This window comes from Crocuta crocuta, unplaced genomic scaffold, assembly GCF_008692635.1.
Source record: "Crocuta crocuta isolate KB4526 unplaced genomic scaffold, BGI_CrCroc_1.0 scaffold167, whole genome shotgun sequence".
In the NCBI taxonomy this organism is placed as follows: Eukaryota; Metazoa; Chordata; class Mammalia; order Carnivora; family Hyaenidae; genus Crocuta; species Crocuta crocuta.
The window spans coordinates 3,304,948-3,332,671 of NW_027532406.1; the positions used below are offsets into that span (position 1 = coordinate 3,304,948).

Below are 27,724 nucleotides of genomic sequence, written 5' to 3' on the forward strand. Positions count from 1 at the left end.
AGTCATTGAACCACTTAAATGCATGTCAACACATTTTTTAATATTTATTAATTGAAAATATTTCACTTAAGATAATATAAAAATATCAAAAGAAAACACTGTGCAAGAGTAAAATCAAATAATATTTTTTAGTACACACTGATACTGATAAACTTCTGAATCCCCTATAACTACTCAGTGTTTGAGTTGAAATTTCAGGGTATAATTATTATTTACATACTTAAGGAGTTGTTGGGTATTTACGTCATAATTTCAAGCAACTAATTAATTTGTTTTAAGTTTATACTTTAAAATATCATGCCCCGCTTTTGATTTCAGTGGTCCTATTGTATCCTACACGAGGTGGCTTTTTTTGTTTTTTTGTTTTTAAATGTCCTTATTTTATTTTGAGAGACAGAGAGTGAGCAGGGGAGGGGTAGAGAGAGAGAGACACAGAATCTGAAGCAGGCTGCAGGCTGTGAGCTGCCAGCACAGAGCCTGACGCAGGGCTTGAACCCACTGACTATGAGATCACGACTTGAGCCGAAGTCGGACGCCCAACCGACTGAGCCACCCAGGCACCCCACGAGGTGTTTTATTGTAGGAAGGTAATGTGCTTTCTGCAGGGACAGCGTAGCTTTCGACGTTAGGAAGATAAAGCCCTTCATGGGTCAGATCAGTCCCATGTGTGACCCATGCGTGTGACCCAGGGGTCGAAGTCAGAATGAGTCCATTATGGGAGTCTGTCTCAACCCACAGGATGGGGTTTAAAGAAGCGCCATGTTCTAGGGTGTCGATTGGTGCTCTAAGAGGGCGTAGGGAGGAGTTCCAAAGAGGTGGGTGGCCCAAAGCCAGGACTCGGGTGTTGGGTGGCGCTAGTGCTCCCAGTCGATGCGGATCGGGCCGCCTGTCAGCATCTGGCTCTGCGGACCAGCTGCAGCCTCTCCCTCTCCGGCCTCGCGACGCATTCGCCGGTGGCAGCCCTGAGCACAGCGAGAATGCTCGTCCAGCCTTCCACAGACCAGGACCTGGCAGTGCAGAAACACTTCCTGGAAAGACCATAATTATAATTAACAAAAATAATGATAACAGCTGCCACTTGTGGGGCCCTTTCTAGAAGCTAGACGCTATACCAAATGTTTCATTTATATTCTCTCATTTCATTTAAACAACAACCCTTTGAGGTAGATGTTATCGTCCCCATTTTACAGGGGAGGAAACTGAGACTTAGGTTAGGAAACTTGCCCAGGTTCACACCCTTAGTCAGGTGGCCAACACGCTGAGTCATATGGGTGATTTAGAACCCCACATCCATAACTTCTGCTTGTGTAAAGGGACAGAAGAGACCTTTGAGAAGGCAACATCTAGTAATGTTAACATACTCGTTTTTAACATCAAAGTCTGGGAAAAATGGTGTCCACACACTTCTGTGTAAAATAACAGGTTCTTTGTCCAAGCTTCTTCCTACAAGTTACCTCCCAAAGCATGCTGACTGCTTGAGGAGGGAGATCAGGATTAGCCATCACAATTGGCAGGTGTTCTGGAACAGTGATACAACTGTTCACTTAAATTCACTTAAATGCAGTGTGGGAAAGAATACTGGTCTCATAAACTACCTTTGGTTTCAATGTTTAAACAGCTATGCTACAACAAAAACCAAAAGAGCCTCCACCTTAACATAGTATCTGCAGCCTCTTACAACTTCTGTATATGTATATTTTCCAAAAATGTAGCATATTCAATATGCATGTAAACTGTTATGATAAAAGTTTTTCATATCTCCTTTTCCTATATTTCTCATTTTAATAACTGCTTAATGCACTAATTGATATATGGTGGGCCTGTTTGGGGGCTTTTTCTCATTTCCCAAGTAACAGTGCTCTGTAAACACACCCAACAAATCTTGTTTTACTTTTTTTGCTTGATTGTTTTTGAGAAACTGTCAGAATTGGAGTTTTTAGAATATGATGATTTTCATGGTTATTACGACATATTATCAGACAATTTTCCAGAAAGTATATCCATTTATACTGTCACTGTATTATTCTCCCTATAACTTTGCAAGCATTGTGATAAATTTTTTATAAATTTAATATGCATAGTGTCTTCCAATAGTTTTAACTGCCATATGAAACAATTTTTACTGAACAAGTTTCTATTCGTCTTTTCTGTGAATTTTCTGTCCATATCCTTTGCCAATGACTACTAAGCAGACTTTTTCAACCACATCTGCCCACAATGATTTAAAATTCTGATTGTATAGTATTTTCTTTGAACAAGCACAGTGATTTTATTGGGAGGGAGACAGATAATTGTGACATTAATGAGGTAGACTAGGCTTCAACAGTATTTTTCTTTACCTAAAAATTTTTTTTAAATGTTTTATTTTTGAGAGTCAAAGAGAGACAGGACACAAGCAGGAGAGGGGCAGAGAGAGGGAGACAGTCTGAAGTAGGCTCCAGGGTCCACTGTCAGCACAGAGCCTGACATGGGGTTCGAACTCATGAACTGTGAGATCATGATCTGAGCTGAAATCGAATGCTCAACTGACTGAACCACCTAGGTGCCCCTACAGTATTTTTCATAGAGGTAATGCAGACCCTAACTTTGGGCTCATAGAGAAGGTCAACGAATTGGGCCACCAAGAAAGGAGGCTCAGGTCAGGGGTGGGGGTGGGGATGTAGGTTACAAGGTAAAGGTGTTCAGCTCACCTTGTGGTCTTTGCCCACAAACTTGAAAACAGGAACCTGAAAGTGCTTTGCTAAGTGGTCCCGTGATGTGTACTGCTTCACTGAGTCATCCGAAACACAGCTGAAAACAAGACAGGAGAGCACATAAGACTTGATAGTTTCCACAGAGGTGGAAAAACAATCCAGTCCAATGTGTTTGGCTCAAAGCGTGGATGACTGGGCGGAGGAGGCTGGGCTGAACTCAAGCTTGTTGGGAATGAAGGAAAAATAAAATTCACTCCCTGTAAAGGCATCTTAAGATACAGTCCTGCTCATTAATCATCTCTCAGTCTCTGTACCCACAAACTGGACACAAGAACCTCTGGACATGTCAATGTTTTGAAGTGCTAGCAACCCCAACCACGTTTATTCCGAAGATATCTTTTGAAATGAAGATATCTTTGTAAGGCTGTGTTTCATTCATAATATATGGTAGAAATTCTGCAGTCACATACTTGATAATTGGCTTAAAAAGCCCTTTAAAAAATTTTTTTAATGTTTTATTTATTTCTGAGAGAGAGAGAGAGAGCGTGAGCAGGGGAGGGTCAGAGAGAGAGGGAGATACAGAATCTGAAGCAGGCTCCAGGCTCTGAGCTGTCAGCACAGAGCCCGACGTGGGGCTCGAACCCACAAACCGTGAGATCATGACCTGAGCCGAAGTCGGACGCCCAACCGGTTGAGCCACCCAGGTGCCCCCAAAAGGCTTTTCTTTTAACTAGATTTCATAAATATTTATTGGATCCTTAAAATACACTAACCCCCAAAGGGGGTTCAAAGATGAGCAAACCCCAACTTGTATATCAACGAGTTGCCTAAAGATCTAAGTTCCAGAGAGAATAGCTGGTTCTACTGGGGAAAGTTCATTCACCTTCCAATTGTCGTAATTCCTCTTTTCCCAAATTTAATGCTAAGTTTTAGTTTCATAGGGTTTTAATCTCAGGTCTACTGCTTGAAGTGAAACTCTTAGGCTTACATTAGGGTTAGTTAGGGAAAAGATGTGTTATTGATTCTCAGTTTTGAGACCAAAGTTTAGTATTTGATGAACACTTTCTCCTTACAGGCCAGGGATGACACTTGTATCATCTTTCCCATTCTGAATTTTAAAGAAAATTTTTTCCCCTGAGTATATTTTCCCTTTTATAGAACCTAATAGTTCTTGTCTGCCAGGCCAGGAAAAAAAGTGGGGATCAGAAGTAAAAGTCTATGAAATTGAATACTTGCCCCATGTGCTTACAGATCGCTTTCTAGTTCATTGCTAAGTATTGTTTTAGTGCAGTTGAAAAATCCAATAAAATTGTTTAAAAATAAGGGATTGTGATTTATATGACCACTGATGATTTATATGACCATAGTCCTCTGAACTGAAGAAGATCTAAATATATAATGCAGTCTCTGTTATTTCTTGTATTTATGTACTCATTTTCATTTTCCTGAGGTAAAGTTAATTTATACCATCTTTTGATTATGTTCTATAATAAATACCTACTGCATATCTAATCTAATGCAGCATACTCTGCTGGGAGCTGCAGAGGATATAAAGATGAATAATATGGTCTGTGATGTCAAGGAGTTTACAGTCTGTATCCATGATAACAAGAGTAACATGATATGAAAATGGCACTTTCCATCCAGGTACCTTACCATTTTCAATTTATTTTTACCTAAAATTATTATTGCTTTTTTTTTTTTTTAAAGAGAACGAGGCAGAAAGAGTAGTTACAGGGTAATATATTACAGAAGAGAACCCAGGACAAATTCTGGCTCTTGACTTGGGTTTGCCATGATTACCCAATGCTAGTTCATCAACTCCAAGTTGGTGTGTTGAGAGAAAGTAACAATGGTACAGCATAGTCCAAAATCATCCCGATTCCCCAAATGTCCAGTATTTTATTTTGGAGTTCAATATGTTCCTTTTTCTGCAGAATGACTTTCTAATTCTACTTTGCGTGGGCTTGTATTAAATTACTTTGCATTCTCAAAGCATAGGCCAACTGAAACTGGAAGGAAGTGAATGAGATGTGCTAAATATCAGGAGAAACTGGCCTGATTTAAATTTAAGCTGAGGACAATGAATAATCAAACAGTTTATAAATGTAAGTACACAGCATTATGTTTATTTTAGGGCTCTGGACTAGCCTCAGATTATTGTTATGTTAAATGCTCATGCCATAATTCATTTGGTCAATATTTAATGACACTTACTATAGGTTAGGCATTGACAAGGAAAGAACATTTCTAGTTCAGGTTAGAAGGAATTAGGAAAGGCTTCATGGAGGAAAGAAATCCTGCTGAATCTTGAAGGGCCAGTAAGACTCAGGCAGCAAGAAAGGAGGGAGAAGATTTCAGGCAGAGGAAACAGCAGGTGTAGTCAGAAGGGTATAAGAAACAATAGAGTTTGGGAATTTCCTATAGTTTCCTTTGCCAGGAGCAGAAACTGGAGAAGGCAGAGGTCAGAGGGTGAGGCACAGTCAGCCAGGCTCAGAGTTGGATTTTATCTTGAGGAACTGTCTCATATATGCCATTATAGTACTATCCATTATTGTGCCAGAGATGGGACTATTTACCTGGTTACTCAACAGACCTCTATAGCTGTGTTTTTGGGTTCTTGCCTCTGGCTTTTAAGCATTTTAATTTCTCCTGTAACTTTCTTTATTGCTATTTTGTACATGCTAAGGGATGAAAAATTAAATGGCACAGCTTCTTAGAACTGTCTAAAATAAAAAGCATATAGTCCTTAACTGAGTGTTTGGACTGAATAACAAATTATTAACTCAATAACAAATACATAAATAAACTTTGCAAACTTTATTGAGATTGTAGATTACCTCTTTTTCCAGTAAGTGAGTTATGATTATATATTTATTTTTGCAAAAAGCAGGTACAGAGGTAAGAGAACACTTGTGGAATGAAATGTTCCCTATCTTGATTGTGGTGATGGCTTCATGAATGTATACATCAGAACTTACCAAATTGTACACTTTCAATGTGTATGTTCATTGTATGAGAATGATACTCCATGGGGTGCCTGGGTGGCTCAGTTGGTTAAGTGTCTGACTTTGGCTCAGGTCATGATCTCACGACTCGTGGGTTCGAGCCCCACGTCAGGCTCTGTGCTGACAGCTAGCTCAGGGCATGGAGGCTGCTTTGGATCCTGTGTCTCCCTCTCTCTCTTACCTCCCCTGCTCATGCTGTCTTTTTATCTCTCTCTCTCTCAAAAATAAATAAAACATTAAAAAGAATTTTAAAAAAAAGAGAGAGAATGGTATCCAATAATGCTGTAAAAAAAAAAGGAACCAAAATCTACTCCCCCCACCCCACAAGAGAAAATCCATTCCTTAATCCATTTAACATTATGTATGTGAGTGAAAATAAGAAATAAAAAATGATACTTCTAATTTTCACTTTAAAACTTTGTGGAGAAAACTTTAAGATGGCAAGAAATCCCAAGAGCTATAGACTCCTATGAGACCTATTACTGGCCATCCGAAACAGCTCAGAATGATAAATTTTCCATGTTCGGAACATAAGTGAAGGAGGCTACAGAAATCTGAGGCTAGAAGTACTCCTGCTGGTAAATAGTGGAATTTACTAACTGAAGGAAATCAAGAGTCATCAAAAGTTTTCAACATGGTTATGACCACATATATATATATTTTTTGAATTTTTAAAATTTGTCTTCCTTTTGATTGGATACCCAGGGATTCCTGGAGCTGAGATTTGAGGGTTGGGACTTAGGGGGCTGTTGGGAGGCTGTTTTAGCTTGTCCAGGTGAAAGATAACAAGGGTTGGAATTCAGACAGTAAGAGTAGAATGGGGAGAACAAGCATGGGGTACTGCTGCTTTCTACAAAAGGCTCTTGGTTGATCCGATGTGCTTCAACGTTTGAAAATCACTGTGCAAGAGACTGACAACAGCAGATGGAGGTTGCCTGTGGTGAGAGACCTGGTAGATAAAAGCTAAGTAGACATCTCAGAGTCCATCAGGTCAGTTAACAAAGGGCATGGCCCGTGTGGTACTCTTGCTAGACCATTTCCCTTTCATTCAGCTGCAGACCCTGCCCCTACCTGAGATATGTCCCACCTGACATCAAGAACAAGGAAGAAACTGATAAGATTCTGCCATGAGTTTGGGGTTTGAGTGTAATTTTCCTGGGAATGTAAGCAATGGATGGGATAACTTCCGATGATCCCGTGAGCCACACACAGTTAGTTCTCAATGCGGATCCTTAGGAGATAAAGGAAATCACCTTTGCATAAAACAAGCACGCAGAAACCAAATTTCACTTGATCTTTCTTCTCTTAAAACCTTCCAAGTATTTCTTTTCTCTCCTTTGCTACCCAAGCTTCTTCTTTTTTTAAGTTTATTTACTTATTTTGAGAGAGAGAGATCACCAGCAGGGCGGGGCTTGAACTCAAACTGTGAGCCAAAACCAGGAGTTGCCCCTTGCTACCAAGCTTCTTAAAAGACACGTTTACAGGGGGTACCTGGATGGCTCGGTTGGTTACGCAACGGACTTTGGCTCAGGTCATGATCTCAAGGTTTGTGAGTTTGAGCCCCACATCAGGCTCTCTGTTGTCAGTGCAGAACCCACTTCAGATCCTGTCTCCTTCCCTGTTCTCCCTCTGCTAGTGCTCTCCCTTGCTCTCAAAAATAAGTATTTTAAAACATACTTAAAAAAAAAAGAGTTATCAGTCAACCCCCCACCCCCAACACTCACGCTCTACCCCGTCTCTGAACAGGTTAATCAATCCTATGTTTCAAATAGAAACAGGGATGATTCTTGCTCCTTTATCTCTAGTCCTGACCTTATTTCAAGGTCTGATACACATTTCCAACTGCCCACTGAACTCTTCCCATATTTCCTGCAGGCATTTACAACTCAATAGTATTATTTGGAATTATCATATTCAATATTTCACCGCAAACCTGCTTTTCTACGTATAGTCTCCCATCTTGGTTAATGGCGTCTAGTCAGTCACCTGAGCTAGACCCCCGGAGTCATTTTTGACTCTCCACTCCCTCACCAGTTTTTACCTCCAATATGTCAATGAGTGCCTTCTGAAGCAATTAAGAGATCGTAAGAGTGCCGTGTTATTTTAGGAAATAAGCGAGTATGCTTATGTACTTAGAAAGTGGATGTGAACTGGGGCTAGTAAATCGTGTTAGCAGCATAATTACCCATCCTGGATGAGGTAGTACTTCAGGATCTCATCGATCTTGGAGGTGGGGGTGGCAAAGCAGCTCTCCACTAGGCTTTCTAAGCCGTTCACATGCACCACAGGCTCAATGCCAAAGTAGAGGGAGTCTCGAAGCTTGAGGGTGGGCAAAGCTTCCCGGTAAGGCTCTTCAAACTCATTGTCCTTGAAGATCTCCAGAGTGAATGGGAAGATTCCACGACTGCGGCTCATGATTTCCAGGGGGGTGTTTCGAAGGTTAGGAACGTAGCCTTCCGAAATGGTGTACAGGCGTGGAAACTCACAGGTCACTGGGATCAGCAGTTTGCTGGTTCGGATGATGATGTCCCCACTGCTCCCTGGGGTCTGCTTGGGTAGACCTGTCACAAGGTTGCTTGCCACGATCTTGTCATTTACCACCTGAGCCCGGCCAGGGCCAGGAGAGGAACAAGATTTTATGTTGATTGTTTATTTCTAAGGAGTTCCCCATCCCCACCCCCAAAACCCTGACTGTAACATTCTCTAAACTTCTATTTACATCAAAACACATTAGAGATTTGGTTGCTAAAGCCTGAAGCTTTTTTTAATTTTTTATTTTTAATCACTTGTCTTCTTTTTAGCAAGATGTTCTGACTGTTCATGGTCAACCCACACATTCCTTTGGAGTATTACTCATAAAACCTGAACTATGCAGAATCAGCAAATTCAAAGCTCTGGTATTTTAGGAAGGAATGACTTCTGTATATTATTTTTTTTCTGGACTCCGAGACCTGCTGATCAGGCTGCAGCCTGACCTTGTGCTGAACTCATCCACAGGCAGAACTTAAGCTATCACATTTATGCAGATGACTTTCAGTTCTTTATCTCCAGCCTTGTCTGCCCTCCCCGGGTGCCAGCAACTCCAACACATCACAGGGCCTTTCCACTTAACTATCTACAGATACAATAAACACAATTTGCCTAAAGTGGGACCACCTTCTCCTGAGATACCACCCTCATGTCTCAATCCAAGTTCAATTAGCTCTCTGACTTTCTGTTAGTCAGATTCAGCAAATAAATATTTGTTTAACCAGATGGTCATGAGAATCTCTGCCCTGATCTCCTGGATCCAAGTCCTCTTTCCTCTATCCATTTCTCAGGCTTCTGATCTCATCATGACAGTGCCCGCAACCCCCCTCTATGGGATAGAGCCCAAATATCTCACCCTCGCACACAAGGCAGATCTTTGGAAGCACAGCCTCCCCCCGTCTACTTTTCCACTTTCCTTTTCCAATATGAATTCCTTGCCAGTCAGTCTGCACTGCCCATTCACTGAGTATAGCCTTAAATATTCCCATCTCTGAGACCTGCTCACTTGTTTCCCATCTGAAATGCCCTTTGTTTTCCTCTGTCTGTATAAGCCACACACGTGCTTCCACTCCAGTTAAAGTCACACTTGTCTTGACTGCTCCAGTGTTTGTCCCTTTCTGAACTGGGATAGCATCTGTCATCTGTATCACTGTTTCTTTTTTTCTTTTTCTTTTTGAGAGAGAAAGAGAGAGAGAGAGCAAACATGAGTGGAGGAGGGGCAGAGAGCGAGGGAGAAAGAGAATCCCAAACTGGCTCCTCGCTGTCAGCACAGAGCCCGACGTGGGGCTCCATCTTACAATCCGTGAGATCATGACCTGAGCCGAAACCCAGAGTTGGATGCATAACCGACTGAGCTGCCCAGGAGCCCCTCGCTGTTTCTTATTTATATTGTGTGTGTGTGTGTGTGTGTGTGTGTGTGGGTGGGTGTGTGTGTGAGATCTCAATACTACTGTGTATGTTCTCAAACGTTAGGATCTTATTTCATATATTCCTCAGACCCCAATGCAGATTCTTGGACGAAAGTACAAACCTTGAACTTCTGCCTAGTTCAACACTCGAACTCATTTGTTACCTCATAAGTGAACTTTCATCTGTGTCATTTGCTTTCTTCAAAAGTAAAATAATTGGTCAGAGGAGATGCAACCAGCCTCCCAGTGCTGGTGCTGAGGCACTTGGGAAAATGTCTGCACATAATGGAGAGATAGGACTATTTAAGAACAGAAAGAGCAGAAGTCTTCTTACCTCCCCTGTGCTCACAGTGCCAGGGCCATGGCAGATGCTCAATAATATGTGTTAAGCGCACAACATATGATTCTTTGAGCTCCATTATTTTATGTGGAAGTATTTCACAAGCCACACTGCATATCTCTGTCAACTACCTCCCACATAACTGGCTTTTGGTCATTCCCCAAGCGGCCTCCAGGAAGAACCTACATTGACCACTGTGCCACATGTCTTGAGGGAGAAGAGGATGTTGACATGGGTGCCATTGGACACTCCTCGGCAGGAGGTGTTGGTCAGGAAGAGCTCTAGACCGCCAACCAGGTCCCTGGGGATGCTCACTTCAATGGTATTTGACTTGCACAACACGGGAACTGTGGCAGAAAGGGGCGTACTGTTAGAACTGGGAAGTCTGAACTGGGAGAAGGATAAGGACGGCTTCTAGGAGAAATAAGTTTTACTTCACACAATTTGAGATTTTTGCTCTAACCTTAAGGAAACCCATGAGGCTCAAAACAAGTTGGTGAATAAAACCACGACTCCTAACTCCCAGGGTTGTGGTCAAATAACAACCCTCACATACTTGTTCCCCAAATGAGGAAAAATTGTGTTTAAGTTTCAATTCAACATTTACTTCAAAGTGTGGATAGCATAGTTCTATGACCTGAAACACCTAAAGGATTAACTTTTAGCACAAACACAATTTATTGGCAATACAGAAGAAGTACTGCTTTGCTGTAGGCTTAAATTATATAACAGTACTGCTTTGACTTTACCATTAATTATGTCTCATAAAACAGAGGTAATAAAAACAACGTTAGTGCACTTGGGGAAGAGTTCCAAATTGTCCTTGCATTGTTCAGTAAACCATAAATGCTGACTATAAATTCCATTTTAACTTAATATGAAAAAGATTGCTTTTCTTTAGTGTTGCTGTGTTCACTTTTCCAGACTCTACAAATACCCTAAAAGGAATACGTCTGGGTGCTGTCAGAAAATATATGAGGACAATATCAACATGGGAGGATATATCATAACAATAACCCAGTATAAAGAAATCAGAGATAGGTGCTCATTAAATATTTGCTAGATGAATGAGTTAATATTCTGGACATAAATAACTAGATTTCCAGAAAATGGTTCTCAGAGGATTGTTGATGCTCATATTGTAATTGTAGGGAGAAGAATCAGTTCCCTAGGGTTTTCAACTTAGTTTCACCACCCAATTATCTGTTAGAAAAGAGAGGAACTGTGTCAGTGTCTTAGACTTCAAAATTAACTATTATACTACTAACAATAGAAGTTAGAGAAAAAAAATCAAAGGTAAAAAGCAAAGGAAACTGTATGATCCATCAATCCCATTTCTTGGTATTTATCCAAAAGAACTGAAAATAGGATCTCAAAAAGATATTTGCACACTCATGTTCATAGCAGCATTATTCTCAATATCTAAAATGTAGAAGTAACTCAAGGGCCCATCAACGAATGAGCAGCTGAACAAAATGTGGTATATAAATACAGTGGAATATTATTCCTTATTCCTTATGAAGAAAGGAAATCCTGTCATATGCCACATGGATGAACCTTGTGGATGTTATGCTAAGTAAGATAAGTCAATCACAAAAAGATACATACTTACGTGAGGTGTCTAAAGTAGTCAAACTCTGCAGAAATAGAAAATATAATAGTGGTCGCCAGGGTGGGAGGTGGGGAGGGAGGGATGGGTGGAATTGTTGTTTAATGGGTACAGAGTTTCAGTGTTGCAAGATAAAAAAGTTCTGGAAATCTGTTGCACAACAATGTGAATATACTTACCACTACTGAACTATACATTTGAAATCGGTTTAGATGCTCAATTTTCTGTTATATGTTTTTTTTCCACAATTTTTTAAAAAGCAAAAGAAAATGAACTTTTTGGTAATACTGTCTTAGACAGCTCTTTTGAATGATCCCAGAGTAAAGGTGTAGGGATGCACACTGCTGAAAGAGCTGGTGCTCTACAAGATGGGAATACTGACACACTTGAGTGAAGAAGGCAGGGAGATTCATGGGGGAGAGTGGAGGTTGAGGTTAAGCCCATCCATGTACTACCTTGGCATGTGTGGTTATCCTCAGACAGCACCAAGCCCCGGGGACATTCACACTGATAGCCCTTCTCAGACACAAGGCAAAGATGGCTGCAGCCACCATTGTTATTGTGGCATCCTTCAATGTCTGCAATAAAACCAAAAGAAAAGGGAATGATCTTGCAGGCCTCTTTTCCAAGAATTCTGGTTCTTGGGATGGCACTTGGTATCAGGGAATATATTTGACACATCGCAGTGTCACTGGGGCCTAACCCAGTCACTGAGTCATGGAGGGAAGCCCACACACACAAAAATGTTTATTAGGGGTGCCTGGGTGGCTCAGTCGGTTAGGTGTCTGACTTCGTCTCAGGTCATGATGTCATGGTTCCTGAGTTGGAGCCCAGCAGCGGGCTCTGTGCTGACAGCCCAGAGCCTGGAGCCTGCTTCCGATTCTGTGTCTCCCTCTCTCTCTGCCCCTCCCCTGCTCACTCTCTGTCTCAAAAACAAACTATAAAAAAAATGTTTATTAAATGTTATAGCTAGAAAAAGCAATCTTAGAACATCTAAAGCTCTAACCTCTTAAGCTGGTCATTTTGTAGAAGAGCCTTCAATCTGGATTTGTCTGTTTTTCTAATGGTTATACTAGAGTTTGGGGGAGGAAGACCCAAAAGTCATTTCTTAGTTGCTGTAACATTGAATCCACCCACTTTGAAATTTTATAGCATATTACCGATATAAAAGAGACTGACAGAATATAAATTCAAATAGACTAGAAAGATGGATCCTTTATTGCCAGTTGGTTGGATTGCCAAACTCTCTCCTCAAATATTTAGGAACAATAGCAGTGGAATACATGCCTTGGGCTAAGAGCACACTTATAAAAACGAGGCCTGGACAACACACTCTCACACACTCTTGTGACATTCCTCTTTTGAAGTGGTTTTTAAATTTTCCTTTTAAAAAGCTTTGCATTTTCTTTCTCCTCTCCTTCTCTTCCTCTACCTCCTTTTTCTACTTCCTCCTCCTCTTTCTTCCTCTTTGTCAACCTTCTTTCTCTTCTTCCTCCTCCCTCCTCTTCCTCTTCCTTCTCTTCCTCTTGTTCGTCTTCTTTTTTAGTAGGCTTCGTGCCCAGAGTGGAGCGCAACATGGGCTTGAACTCACAACCTTGAGATCAAGACCTGAGCTGAGATCCAGAGTCAAAAACACTTAACCGACTGAGCCACGCAGTGCCCTGAAAGTTTTGCATTTTCAAAAAGCATACTCAACCAAATGAACAAAAAATAAAATACTCACTTGAAAACTGAATAAACTACCAGATGATTTCATAGTTAGTTGGGAAAATTAATGACCTTTGTAGGCTCTAGACATTGTTAGGGGTCATCAAACTCAGACGTAAGTTTTACTGGCACACAGTCATACTCATTCATTTACCTGTTGTCTCTGAGTGCTTTCTCACTGCAGTGCAGACCTGAGCAGCTTGAACAGATTCCATATGATCTCCAGAGCCTAAAATAACTACTATTTTGTCTACACAGAAGTTTGCTGCCTCTGTTCTAGGAGTAAGATAAATAAAGGGAAGGCTTTCAAAGCATCTCAGGTGCTCAAAGAAAGACATACACTGATTTCCAGTTACAGTTATAATTCTCAGTTCAATAATAGTTTTTTAAAAATTACTTCTTTGGAACATTAGTAAATTAACCTGGGATCAACTGATTTTTGTGAAACATATAAAGAGTATAAATTTGCAGTGAATTAATCCTTGCAAAACTTAAGAAGGATTAGGCTATTACCTGTTTATAAATCTGGATACTTAAAAAGAATAAAAGTACTACTATGGGTTTTTGAAAGAGCTGAAAATAATATAGAACAATGTAGAAGACAGCAGAAAAATATACTAGAAAATGTTAAATCAACATTAATGGGGAATTTTTTTTTTTCTAAAAATGATCTCCCTTAAGTCAATTTAATTTCTCTGGGTCTCAATTCCAATATTTATAAAAGGAAGGGGTTGGACTGAATGTTCACTCAGGATATTTCTAGGTCTAAAACTGCAAAGCACAAAGTAATTTGAAATTCTAAGTTGATGTAAAGGATTTAAGTCTCTTTTGAGAATATTCCAAATGTTTGGGTACATTTGACAAGTGGGATTGTGGGTCATTTTAGTTACCTTTCATTTACTCCTTTGTATTTATTTTCTTCTATGAACATGATTTTCATAATAAAACAAAACAATACAAATTATATAAAATTAAAAAGAGGCTTTTATTTTAAAAAAGAAGATAGAATTATTTAATAGACTAAAAAAACAAATATGTTTGGATTATCAATAAAACTTAAGGTTTCAAATATGAATCTTAATGCTAAAGTATACCTCATGTATAAATTTAATCTTCTGTTAAAGTACTTTTCAATCATGATTATTAGGTTTTAAAATTATATGAAGATCAATTGCAAACACTGCCAATAAAATCTTTGTGAATAATTACAAATGTTCCTCATGGAACATTTCATTAATATTTAAATATGCAAAGATTATTACATAAAATAATTAAGATTTAAAGAAGATTCAGGACATTACCCTTACTCAATAAAATTTAAAGTACATTTAGTCTTGTTATAAGTGACAGTAGTTTAATATTCTGGCTAATGGTCCCTCAGTTAACAATGCAGACTTTGTTGCATGGAATAAAATGTGGGAACTAGCCATAATTTTTCCTTCTGGGGTAGTATTATTTATTATGTTGAATATAACCAGAATAAAGTGAACTCTTATAAGCAGTATTATACCATAAATTTGATTAGCCTCACAGACAAATCATATGTCCTCTGTAAATAATAATAATTAAGCCACTGATCTCTTCATATAATCTGCAAAGAGGGTTTTATTTTTCTTTTGGTCCCTCGACTCACAATGGTATGAGATCCAGACTCAGTAAAGTGGAAGTGACATGTTAGTTGTGATAATTTGCAAGGGCAAATGTGTCTTAGAGAAGGGACATTACCTATGTTTCATATTGTTGTCAGAGCATACAACTTCCTTTACAACTATTTGACATACATTACAAATTCTTTTTTATTACTTAATCATATAAAATGTACACAACATTTCTGCTATTAAAAATAGAAAATTTTACTTATCTTCCCCAAAGTGTATTAATCTCCAGTAAATGCAAAGCATAGAGGGGAAAAATATGCCTTCATGTGAACCAATTTCCCAAACTTCCAGGATGGTAAGACTCATCTAATGGAACTTGGTAAAAACACAAATCCTAAGGCCCATATTGCCCCCCTGAACCAAGTTTCCAGGAGAGAGGCCTCGGCAGGGCCAGATTTGAAAGTACCCGGGTGATTCTCCTCAGCAGGAATGTTTGAGAAACCCTGCTTATAACCATCTCTATTATCTTCCTACTCCAAGTATGCTCCTTGGCTCTGTAGCAGAGGCGTCACCTAGAAGTTATTTCGAAATGTATTATCTTTGCCTGACCCCGGATCTACTGAATCACCACCTGCATTTTAACAAGATCCCAGGTGATTTATGTGCACATTAAAGCTTGAGAAATGCATAATACCCTATTTTTATTTCCCAAATTAAAATGTGGCTCTCGGGACACCTGGCTGGCTCAGTTGGTAGAGCTTGTGACTCTTGATCTTGGGGTTGTAAGTTCCAACCACATGTTGAAGGTAGAATTTACTTATTATAAAGGGAAGGGGGGTCTGCCTCTTGCAAAATGCAACAACTGCCTCCTGTTAAATCTTGAAGATAAAATCAAAACTGAATTCTGCCTGCAACGTGACAGTCCCCAGTGATGGCAAACCCCTTTTGTCAATTTCATGAACATCAGTCAAAGAATAAGCCAATGGTTTAGTCAGGGATCTTGATTTGAATCCCTTTTTACCCATTCTCACCTTCACACGTTTTGCCATCACTTCTTAGCACACGGCCAACCCCACAGTCACAGCGAAATGAATTTTTCAGATTTACACAGATCTCGCTGCAGCCACCATTGTTTTGCTCACATTCATTTTCATCTGTAAAAGAGAAACCACCCTATTTACACACTGCTGAGCAACTCACTCTTCTCCCAAGCCCCTGAGCAGTCTTCACATCTTTTCAGAGCCTATTGATACACCAACACCTTTTCTATAATCCGTATAATCACTCCCATCAACCTGATCTCCTTAACCATTCATCCATCTGCCCTCTGCTAGAACAGAAGGCACTTAGTTGTTTGCCAATTAATTCCCTTCTAATAGCAAAACTGGGGAAATGAAGTTTCTGTTGTTACCTGGCTTCACCTATTTGTTTGTATTGTTGAATCTCACCTTCTCCAGTGAGTTCCTGAAATGTCACTAAATAAAAACAGACTTACAAATCAAACTGTGTTTTAAAGACATCAAAGGGAAAAAAAAAGACATCAAAGGAACTTACAGTGCAGAAATAAATAGCTGATAAAATTTTGTGTGAGGCAATCTTCTGTTATAATATGAACAACTGCCCTTCAAGTCTCTTCTAAATATTGGAATATTCCTACACGGTACTTAAGCAATGACTGTTAAACTTTTTAAGAATCTGATGAAGGATAAGTACTATTGCTATAAAAAAAAATGCATAGCTGCTTGCTATAAAAAATGCAAATGTCGATTCCCTTCCTTCTACAAAGGAAGGAAAGCCTGGGAGATACATGTATCATGGTTTGGAGTTGGGGATAGGGGATTGGGATTTGAACACCCACAGGGTGAGAGATGGGATGGCCTTGGGCTCAGGAGAGGAGGTGAGTTGCAACTGAAACCCTGCTTAAATCCAGGATCCCAGAAAAGATATCCCCCCAATGAAAGGGAGAGTAGAAGAACTTTGCCCCGAGGCCCACGGAAGCAGTAAGCAAGCTCTCTCTGAGGCTTCAGGGGAGAGAAAATCCTTCATAAACAATGGAAACCCCAAGTCCGGCTTTGCTATGATTGAAGCATGAACTTATCATTCCCATGTGAAACGGGGATCTTAGAGCTAAGAATTTGGCATAAAATATGGCTTGGACCGACGAAGCTTCTGTGGTGCCTGACAGAAGCATTTGAAATACTGCTCTGTCGTCAAACTTCCACAAACCCGGCGGTCAGAGCAGAGTTCCACAGAAACACAATTACAGCAGAAGGTGGTTTGCCACAAAACACTCCCCATGAGGAAATGATCCACAATGAAAACAGCTTGGCAAGATAACAAGTGGAAGGCTTTGAGCTGGAGAGAACAGAATAATCCAGAAAAATCTGTAATGCAATGCTTACTAAACAGATAAAAGAAAGGATAGTAACCAAGATAAAAGAAGCACGCAAAAAAGACAAAGCAGAATTGAAACCAAACAAATGCACAGAATTTGCAGAAATGAAAAATATAGTGGGAAAGGTTATACTCTTTACTGGGACTACTCCTGCCTGGAAAGTGGAAGGTTAGAGGCCAGGTTAGGGGCAGCTTTCCTGATGTGGCCACACTCTGTCCCAAGCCTGCACATCTTGCCTCGAGATTGATTTTTTTCTTTTCTTTTCTTTTTTTATGCAAGGGAGTAATACACTTCTACTGATTTAAGCCATTGTTATTTGGGAGTTTATTGTCACTTACGGCCTCAGATACTCTGTACCCCAGCAATTCCACTTTTATGAGTAGACTCTAGGGAAAAATCTCACGCATGGAGTAAGCTATCATTTTTTTGTGTTCATTTTAAGAACAAAAACAATGCTATATATTGTTATGGGTACATGCATAAATAATAAAAGCATAAAAACAGGGACTGGAAGGACACACACTAATTTCAAAACAGTGATTACTCCCAGAGGGTGAAAAAGAGAAATGAAAAAAGAAATGGAGTGAGATGGCTTCATTTGTATCTGTAAAATTTCATTAAAAAGAAAAAGGGGGGCGGCTAGGTGGCTCAGAGGGTTAAGCCTCTGACTTTTGATTTCAGCTCCGGTCATGATCTCACAGTTTAAGGGTTTGAGCCCAGCACGGGGCTCTGCACTGACAGCGCGGAGTCTGCTTGGGATTCTCTCTCCCTCTCTCCCTGTCCCTTCCTGCTCTTGTGCACACACTCTTTCTCTCTCTCAAAACAAATACATAAACTTTAAAGACAAAAGATTTACTTTTTAAAAAATGCTTTTATCTATTTTTGAGAGAGAGACAGAGAGACAGAGCATGAGTGGGGGAGGGGCAGAGAGAGAGGAGACTCAGAATCTGAAGCAGGCTCTCTTGTCAGCACAGAGCCTGACGCGGGACTTGAACTCACAAGCTGATAGATTATGACCTGAGCTGAAGCCGGATGCTTAACAGACTGAGCCACCCAGGGCCCCCCCAAAAGGTTTACTTAAAAAAATGAAGAAAAAAGGGAGAAAAATGAACTACAGTTAAATCTGGGTACATCAATTATATTATTTTATCTTCCTGGCTAATAATCCTGTTGTATTATTTTCTTTTACCCTTCTCTTGGCCTGAAAAAAATTATGTAATTTAAAATAAATAATTAAAATTATGTTTTATTGTTTTTAAAAACAAAGGAACACTGACATTAACGCAAAACTTTGCCTTTAATTTCAGGGAATTCATGACAGACTTGGAGGAGGAACTGAGGGGTTTTCCCTGTGCAGTGCTAGGCAAACATGTCCAACATAAATTGCTAACCAAGAAATGTGTATGATATGCAACCTTTGGTGTAAAAAAAGGGGCAGTATGTAAACATATATACTTACATTTTTAATATCTATCTGAAGCAACCCTGGGAACAGACATCAGAAACTATTATGAGAGTTTCCCTGAGATGGGGTTGGAGGAGGGAGAAATGAGACAGATGGAAGACAGAAAGCTAGACATCTCACTGTATACCTTTCATGTTGTTTAATCTGGGACCCAGCTAACTATCTTATCTATTCAAATGTTATATTATAACAAAAGCTGGGGGAGGGGGGCGCCTGTGTGGCTCAGTCGGTTAAACATCTGACTTTGGCTCAGGTCATGTTGTTGAGGTTTGTGAGCTTGAACCTCACTTTGGGCTCTGTGCTGACAGCCTGGAGCCTGGAGCCTGCAGCCTGCTTCGGATTCTGTGTCTCCCTCTCTCTTCTGCGCCTCCCCTGCTTGCTCTCTCCCTCTCTCTCTTAAATAAACATTAAGAAAAAAAGCTGAGTAATGAACCAAAGCCTGGCTTAATATGAATCCAAATATTTTCCAAGTACACTGTGTGTGTGTGTGTGTGTGTGTGTGAGAGAGAGAGAGAGAGAGAGAGGGAGAGGGAGAGAGAGAGAGAGAGAGAGACAGGAGGGATAGGGAAGGAGTTTAGGGAAGATTACAGGACAATTGTCTTCTGTATCCCAAACCTTTTAGCATTAAATCACACCAAGTCCATCATGCAAGAGCCCTAAGAGCGGGTACGGGAGGGCATAAACATGCTCCATGGGGTGGTCAGTGGGGTTCATTAAGGAGGCTGAAGAACAAAAACTTTTCTAAAATATGAATCTTTTGTCGCCTTCTTAGAGCAGCAGGCAGCGCGTCAGTCTCATAAAATATGAGTCTTTTTATATACCTTTCAGCCTAATCCCCATTCCATTCTGACCCGTTACTGTTCTTGAAGAGGCAAGTGTGGGCCAGTTCTCTCTTTCTCTCTGGGTATGTTTTAAATATTTATATATTTATTTTTGAGAGAGAGAGAGAGAGAGGCAGAGGGAGAGGTCATGAGCAGGGGAAGAGCAGAGAGAGAGGGAGACAGAGAGAATCCCAAGCAGGCTCTGCACTCTCATCGAAGAGGGACTCGAACCCACGAACCATGAGATCATGATGTGAGCTGAAATCAAGAGTTGGAGGCTTAACCAACTGAGCCACCCGGTTGTCCCTGAATGTGTTTTGAATCTACTTGAGTCTGGATACAAAAAGCTTCGTAACATTAATGGGAAAAGCTACGATCTTCAGTCTTGGGTTTTTCAACTCTATTTTGTTCCAGTTACAGGCAAAAACACATGTGTACAAGCAGAGAAGTCTAGATTTCCTAGAAAATAATCTGACTCCCATTTCTTGCTGCTCAGAGAAACCAAAATTATGTTAGTGAAGCTGTAGGAGTATGTTCTTAGATAATCTTAGTGCAAAGCCATCTGACAGAAATACACAGCAAGCCACATAAATAATTTAACACTTTCTAGTAGTCACATTAACAAATTCTAAGAATGCACTTCATTTAATCCAATATGTCTAAAATATTTCTTCTCAGTATAAAATCAATATAAAATTATTGAGATATTTTTAATTCATTTTTGATTGAACCTAGTATGTATTTTATACTTACAGCATATCTCAGTTTGGATGCTAAAATTTTCTTTTTTTTTTCTTTTCCTTTTTTAGTAGGCTATTCGCTGAGTTTGGAGCCAAACATGGGGCTTGAACTCACAACCCTAGGATCAAGACCTGAGCTGAGATCAAGAGTCAGATGCTCAACCGACTGAGCCACCCAGGCACCCTGGATACTAAATTTTCATTTGAAACACTTATTTGGGGAGGGTGCCTGGGTGGCTCAGTCAATTAAGGGGCTGACTCTTGATTTCAGCTCAGGTCATGTCATGGGATCACTGTGCGTTGACAGTGCGGAGCCTGCTTGGGATTGTCTCTCTCCTTCTCTCTTCCCTTGCCTCTTTCTCTTTCTCTCTCACAAATAAATAAACAAACATTAAAAAAAGAGAAATACTTGGTTGGCATTTAGAGTCATAACATTTACTGTTGGTTACTTAAGTTGTCCCAAATATTTTCAGTTTTCCAACAACTGAATAAAGTATCAGTTTAAAAAAAATTTTTTAACATTTGTTTTTGAGAGAAGGAGCAGGGAGGAGAGAGAGAGAGAGAGACAGAGAATGGGGGAAGGGCAGAGAGAGGGAGACAGAGGATCTGAAGCAGGCTATGCATTGTGAGCACAGACACTGATGTGGTCTCGAACCCAAGAACTGCGAGATCATGACTGGGGCTGAAATCAAGAATTGACTGGGCAACCAACTGAGCCACTCAGGCACCCCTCAAGTGTCAGTTTGGTTTTTTTTTTTAATTAAAAAGATTTTTTAAATGTGTTATTTAAAATGTTTTATTTATTTCAGAGAGAGAGAGAGGAAGAGAGAGAGAGAGAGACAGTGTGAGCAGGGGAGGGTCAGAGAGAGAGGGAGACACAGAATCAGAAGCAGGCTCCAGGCTCTGAGCTGTCAGCACAGAGCCTGACGCAGGGCTCGAACCCACGAACTGTGAGATCATGACCTGAGCTGACGTGGGACACTTAACCGACCAAACCATCCAGGTGCCCATCAAGCATCAGGTTTTAAATTAAAGTTAGGTAAAATTAAAATTTAGGTTTTCAGTCACACTAGCCACATTTCTTTTCTTTTAAATATTTTTTAAATGTTCATTTACTTTTGAGAGACGGAGAGGCAGAGCATGAGCAGGGTGGAGCAGAGAGAGAGGGAGACACGGAATCTGAAGCAGGCTCCAGGCTCTGAGCTGTCAGCACAGAGACCAATGCGAGGCTCAAACCCTCGAACCGTGAGATCATGACCTGAGCTGAAGCCAGATGCTTAACAGAATGAGCCGCCAAGGCAGCCCCACAACTGACCACATTTCAAGAGCTCCCCAGCCACACATGGGTAGAGCTGCTGTACTGGACAGTGTGAGTCTAGACTGTTCCTTCACACAGTCTAAATTTGGTTTGAGGCTTTTGTCACAAACTAAAGGGGCAAATGCCATTCTAAGTGTTTAGAGACACAAACTAGAAAAATGACAGTCAGGAAGTTTTTGAGTTGCCCTTTGGATGTGAATGGCCTGTTTCCATTTCAAAATTAGTTTCTTACCGAAGCATGTCTGCCTGTCCGGGCCTAGCACGGTTCCCGGAGAGCATGTGCATTCACCGGGGTCCAAGCAGCTGCCGTGGCAGTCCTCGTCACAGATGTCATAAAAATCTGTGAAAGGATAAAAGTCGACCTTTCATGAGGGGTTAAGGCCCAGAGGACACTCTCATTCATGGGAAAGCCTCATGAGTTCAATCATGAGATAGGAGATCTTGGCCACCGTTGAGAATTCTCATAGTTCAGGGTTTACATAACCCAGTGGAAAGAGATACTGCCCAGGGACATCTGTCATTTAGATCAATGGTTCCCAACTTCAGCTCCATGAGCGATAGAGTTTCTGCAAATCTAAAACCTCACCAAATATGAGCTGTCGATTAAAGAAGTGTCATGCCCTATTTTTCTCTGTATTTTATTTTTTATTAAAAAATTTTTAACACTTATTTATTTTTGAGAGACAGAGAGAGACAGAGCACAAGTCGGGGAGGGGCAGAAAGAGAGGGAGACACAGTCTGAAGCAGGCTCCAGGCTCTGAGCTGTCAGATGGAACCCGACTTGGGGCTTGAACCCATAAACTGTGAGATCATGGCCTGAGCCAAATTTGGACACTTAACTGACTGTGCCACTCAGGCGCCCCTGTACTCTATTTTTTAAATGCATATAGATTTTTTTTAAGTGTTCGACTTCAGCTCAGGTCATGATCTCACAGCTTGTGAGTTCAAGCCCCACATTGGCTCTGTGCTGACAGCTCAGAGCCTGGAGCCTGCTTCAGATTCTCAGTCTCCCTCTCTCTCTGCCCCTCTCTTGCTTGTGTTCTGTCTTTCTCTCTCTCAAAAATAAATAAACATTAAAAATTTTTTTAAATGCATGCAGATTTTGATGGGATTAATAACACAAAAATTCATTTTAAACTATTACTGATCTCAAGTAGGTTTTTCTCGTTACCTGTCATTTAAATAAATCAATGGATACTAAGCACAGTGCTACCTTATGGATGTCTGATATATATCTTTAAAAGGGTCCCCCATACTCAAAAAGATTGGAATCCACTATTTCAACTTTTCAACAAATCAGCATTTCATTTTCTAATATTTTGCTTGAGTGGAACAAAGGCAAAATAAAATAGAACTGATCAAAGTCATAATTGCTTTCCCTTTCTGTTTCTTCAGGACATCTTCAGAAATCTGAGAACAGACCACAGAAATCTGAGAACAGATCACAGAAATCACAATCGGAAGTTACCTGGGGCCCTAAGTCAATGCTATTTAGACTCTGAGATACTACCATCACTGAATTTCATACAGCATTTTTCTGATGCCATCTGTGGCCCTCAAGGGGAGGAAAAGAGCACAGAGACGGTACTCACGACCACAGTAGACATGAAAGCAGACACTGGGCTTGGTCAGACGATACACATAGTAGCCTCCCGGACAAGCCTTGACCTCCACCGTGGTGTTCCAGAGGCAGCAGTTCCCATTGAAGCTTGCACAGGCCTGGCGTTGCACGATGCCATCACCTTCCAGAGGGTGGCTGCCATTGAGCCAGACAGGTGCATGGGTTCCACAGTGGTTTTCAGGTATGCAGAAGGTGGGCATGGCATCCCCTGCCATGCCTGTGAAGCGGTACCACTCCCCATCCACATGGTTGTCACACAGAGGGGGACCTTGAGACTCATCGAACTGGTGGTCAGTGTTCCTCCATGGCTCATTCAAACTGATGTAAGCAGAACAGGGATCTAGGGCTAGGAATGAAATGGACACCTCAGAGGCACCTTGTGATGTTTCAGATTACAATGGCGATAGCTTGAGTCCACCTTCTTTGACTTATGTTTTGATTTTTTTGGGGTTGAAGAAAGAAAGAATCTAAAATCCCAAACAGTAGCTGTTTAAGATTCCTCAAGTTGACTTCAGCATGTTTTATAAATGCCTGTTGCAAAATTATTTCAAATCTATTTATGATTTAGTGTTAGCATTGGACTAAACTTTTTATCCAGATTAATCATTTGATAGAAGGATAGTTATTCAGATCAAGGGAGTTGAGGATTCTAGTTTCACTGAACTCTCTACTAGTCAGACAATATTTTGAGTCTTGTGTTCACTTAAAGGCTATATTATACGAAAGCACAGACAAACCTGGTGTCTAGAGACCAGACTAAAAATTACCTACTGGGAAGAAGAGGAGAACTATACTTTGAAGGAAAAAAAAGACTGAAGAGTATGCATCAGTTTTCACAAATGTAGGTGTTCTGTTGCAAGAGCAGGAGCAAGCTGTTGGGGGGAGAGATTTTAGTTCAGCTACGGAGTAATGAAGAGGCTGCATCTCAGTGTTGTGAGCTTTTCATCTTAGACATTTTAAAAAAGTATTTGGATGGTCATTTGTAAGCAAGGCTGTGAATAACATTTTGCGCTACTGGAAAGTTCGACTTGTTAATAAAGGAGCACAGCTCATTCCACTGAAAAGGAAGATGCCTCTGGCACAAGTCCACTGTTTTGAAATACACAGTATCCTGACAAGTAATTACCAAAGGTATTCTCAAAGTGAATGCTGGCATATGTTGAAAGCTTATTGAAAACATGAACTTTGTGTATAAACAATTAGCCACGCATCACTATACAGCCAAATTTCTCCAGCATGCCTTTGTAGTGGATACTCACATGGACAAATATCTTATCAAAAATATTTAAATGACTAAAGACACCAATATCCCCTGTATAGTCACTGCTTCCCTCAATTTCAAGGAAACGTGGAATTAATGCAGGCAAATTGTTTTTATGAAGAATGTATAAAACCAAGAAATTCTAGAAAGGAATACCAGCCAGAGAGTACTATCCTTTATAATGCACGTAAGGCCAACTTACCTGACATTGTAGGCAGGGAATTCACATTAAGACCCATCGATACATTTTGTAGGCAGGAAATTCAGTTTTAGTAAATATTGCACAATAACTAAATGTGGATGGGCCATGATCATAAAGTTTCAGTTGTCTAGAAAATATTTTGAATTTTCTCAGTCTACTTTCAAATTCCAATTTACTCTCTCAATTCAGTCACATGTAGAAGAGGGTGTAGCCTAGTGCTAATGGCCCCAAGAAGAATATGAAAGTTTGGGACAGGAAGTAAGTAGGCTATTGCACTTTCTGGAAATAACACATTTGCAGAGTTGCACCTGGCAGAGGCCTCTCTCTCTCTTTTAAAATGTCCCTGAGATATCCCAGCTGTGCCTTACACCGTATTTGATGTCACTTGAGGGCAGGAAATGTCCTCATACCGACTCTCTCCCCTCTCAAAAGGGAAAAATGCCCTCATCTGCTCTCCCAGCTGCGGTTCTCTTAAGAAGCAAGGTTTCCAGGACAATTTCGCAGGTGATTATAAATTCATAGAAATATTTAGTTGCTCTCCTTGGCTCTAATTTTATAAGAAATGGTTAGGTACTCAACTTTTAATGGCTTTTGCAGAAATTCCTAAACCTCCCTCAACTATTTCATGATTTGTAAAGTTTTTCCTTAAATTTAACTGTCATTTCTTGTGTTATTTGTTAAAAGTTCACTTCCTCTTGTTGAATGGGACATATGGCACAAATAGGGGAAATTTACCGACTATCTTCTGTAAAATGTATATGTATTTTTAAGTTACCCATGCAGTATTTTCTAACATTAAATATACCCATTCCTCTCCACGACTTCGATCCTTTAATAATCTGGCCACTGGTGTGAATTCCTGTTTTCAGTCTCTCAGTGTGGAGCCTGGCATTTGGTATTATGCATACTGCATCCTAAATTGCTGATGTATACACTCCTTAAATCGGAGACCTTCAAAAAGAACAGTCCTGTCGGTTCCTTGCAAAGTTGAGTCTGGGGCCAGCCCTGCCAGAAAGCTCCTCGGCCTTTACTAGGATTCCTGCCTGAAGGCTCCCATCCAGGGACCCCCACCTGGGATGCTTGGAAGCCTGTGTGTTCCCAGGGCAGGTACCTCATGGAGGCCAAATGCAGAGAGCAAAGTCAGCCAGCGTCCCCACCCTTCTGTCCCCAGCCTCTTCCAGGTGGGGGGATGCTGCCCCCCTCGGGCTGGGCCTGGAAGCTCTCCAGGTCCTTCCTTCCCTATTGGTCCTCCCTGTTCCTACTTTCCTCCAGGGCTTCCTGTGCTCTCACCTCCTCTTCTTCCCTTCCCCTCGTTTTTTCTTTCACTTCCCCTCTCCTGTAGGGGAAGACTCCCTTCCGGGCTCTCCAGCCCCCAAAGTGATTCATTCATTCATTCATTCATTCATTCATTCATTTTTAGTTCTCAAGTTAGTTAACATACCGTACAGTCTTGGCTTCAGGAGTAGAACCCAGTGATTCATCACTTACTTACATCAGCCAGTGCTCATCCCAACAAGTGCTCTCCTTAATGCCCATCACCCATTTACCCCACCCCCACCCATCAACCCTCAATTTGTTCTCTGTATTGAAGAGACTCTTATGGTTTGCCTCCCTTTATTTATCTTGCTTCTGGCATTGAGTCAAAGTTCTAGAAGGGCTACAATAAAAACATAAAATAACAAAAGATCTCGGAAGAGAGAAGATGTATGAGGTGTGGGAACAAGAGGTGCTAGAGGGAGAGTGAGCAGTAAAGAATGGGAAGAAAAGCGAGTGGAAGTTACCCGGTGGTGGGGGCGACTTCTGCTGGGACAAGTCTTGTTTAGTTATTGGCAGCAGATACGGGGTGATTAAACTTAGCTCAAGCCTATCTTTTTCTAACAGACTATTTTTTAAGAACAATTTTAGATTTAGGGAATAATTGAGAAAATAGTACAAAGAGTTTCCGTATACTCCGTGCCCAGTTTCCCCTATTATGAAACATTGTACATTAGTGCGATACCTTTTCCACAGTTAATGACCCAGAGGTAAAACATTATAAGTCCATAGTTTAGACTTCCTTAATTTTTGCCCATCTTTATTCTAGGATCCCATCCAGGGTACCACATTACCTTAATTTTCACATCTTCTTGGGGTCTCAAGCCTTTTTTTAATGTTTATCCTTAAGGGTGCTAGAGCAAGACCTGAGTTACCCTGAAGAAATAAATCAGGGTCAATTAAACAGAGCTACTCAAATGTGCCAAACAGGATGGCTCTGTCCATCTCAATCTCCTCTCACTCTCTCTTCCAATTAGAACTTAAATTCTATTGGAAAAAGGAGAAATGTGTTAGTAGCTGGAACTGGAATTTTGTTTTGCCTCGTTGGCCAGTCTTGTGCCAAGCCTGAGAAGGGAGAGAGTTTAAGATTCATTCAGTCTCTGTAAAAAGTTCTTATTTTCAGATGTCCAGACTGAGAAGTTCGATTTATCCAGATCTATGCCTTACATGGGGATAAAGCTTTCATTCAGTCCCTTGGATTCATTAAAAACAAAACAAAACAAAACAAAACAACCTTCTATCCTCAACTCTAAAGATCTTTTTTTTGCTCTTAAAGTTGGAATTATACAAGTGCCTATAATATAAAGAAGTTAGAATTCTTTTTACATGAACTCCAAGAAATATTTAGCTTGTGGAGAGCTGTTGGCTAGGGCAAACCCACGGAAATTCTGGATGCCTAGGCAAGAGGCTAATTGGAACGTGAAATAGAAATTCTTTCAAAACATATCTATCATGGGCTGTCATACATTTTCTTATACTATTCTAGAATCAGTATTTAAGATATTGGAACCTAGTTCTTAGTTATCTGTTCATAATAGCGAATTCCTACATCAAAAAGCGCATTGTGCCAAGTCCGTGACACAAGACTCACCCACTGGTGATGCAGGTGTGATGGTGATTAAGACGCAGGTGAGAAGCAGGAACTGAGACATCCTTCTAGACCAGCCAGCACAACAGACTGGAAATCCTCTTAA

General features: G+C 40.6%; 1 protein-coding gene across 1 annotated transcript; it reads right to left on the minus strand.

The window, feature by feature from the left end:
* Positions 1 to 104: 104 nt before the first annotated feature.
* OIT3 (oncoprotein induced transcript 3) lies at positions 105 to 27,682 on the minus strand. The gene is made up of 9 exons (XM_077778621.1): positions 27,622 to 27,682; positions 23,225 to 23,599; positions 21,865 to 21,972; positions 15,925 to 16,047; positions 12,044 to 12,166; positions 10,166 to 10,326; positions 7,887 to 8,302; positions 2,691 to 2,790; positions 105 to 1,028 (listed from the first exon to the last, which is right to left on the minus strand). The coding sequence occupies exons 1-9, from the start codon at positions 27,680 to 27,682 to the stop codon at positions 855 to 857; spliced, it is 1,641 nt and encodes a 546-aa protein (XP_077634747.1). The 3' UTR covers positions 105 to 854.
* Positions 27,683 to 27,724: the final 42 nt, after the last annotated feature.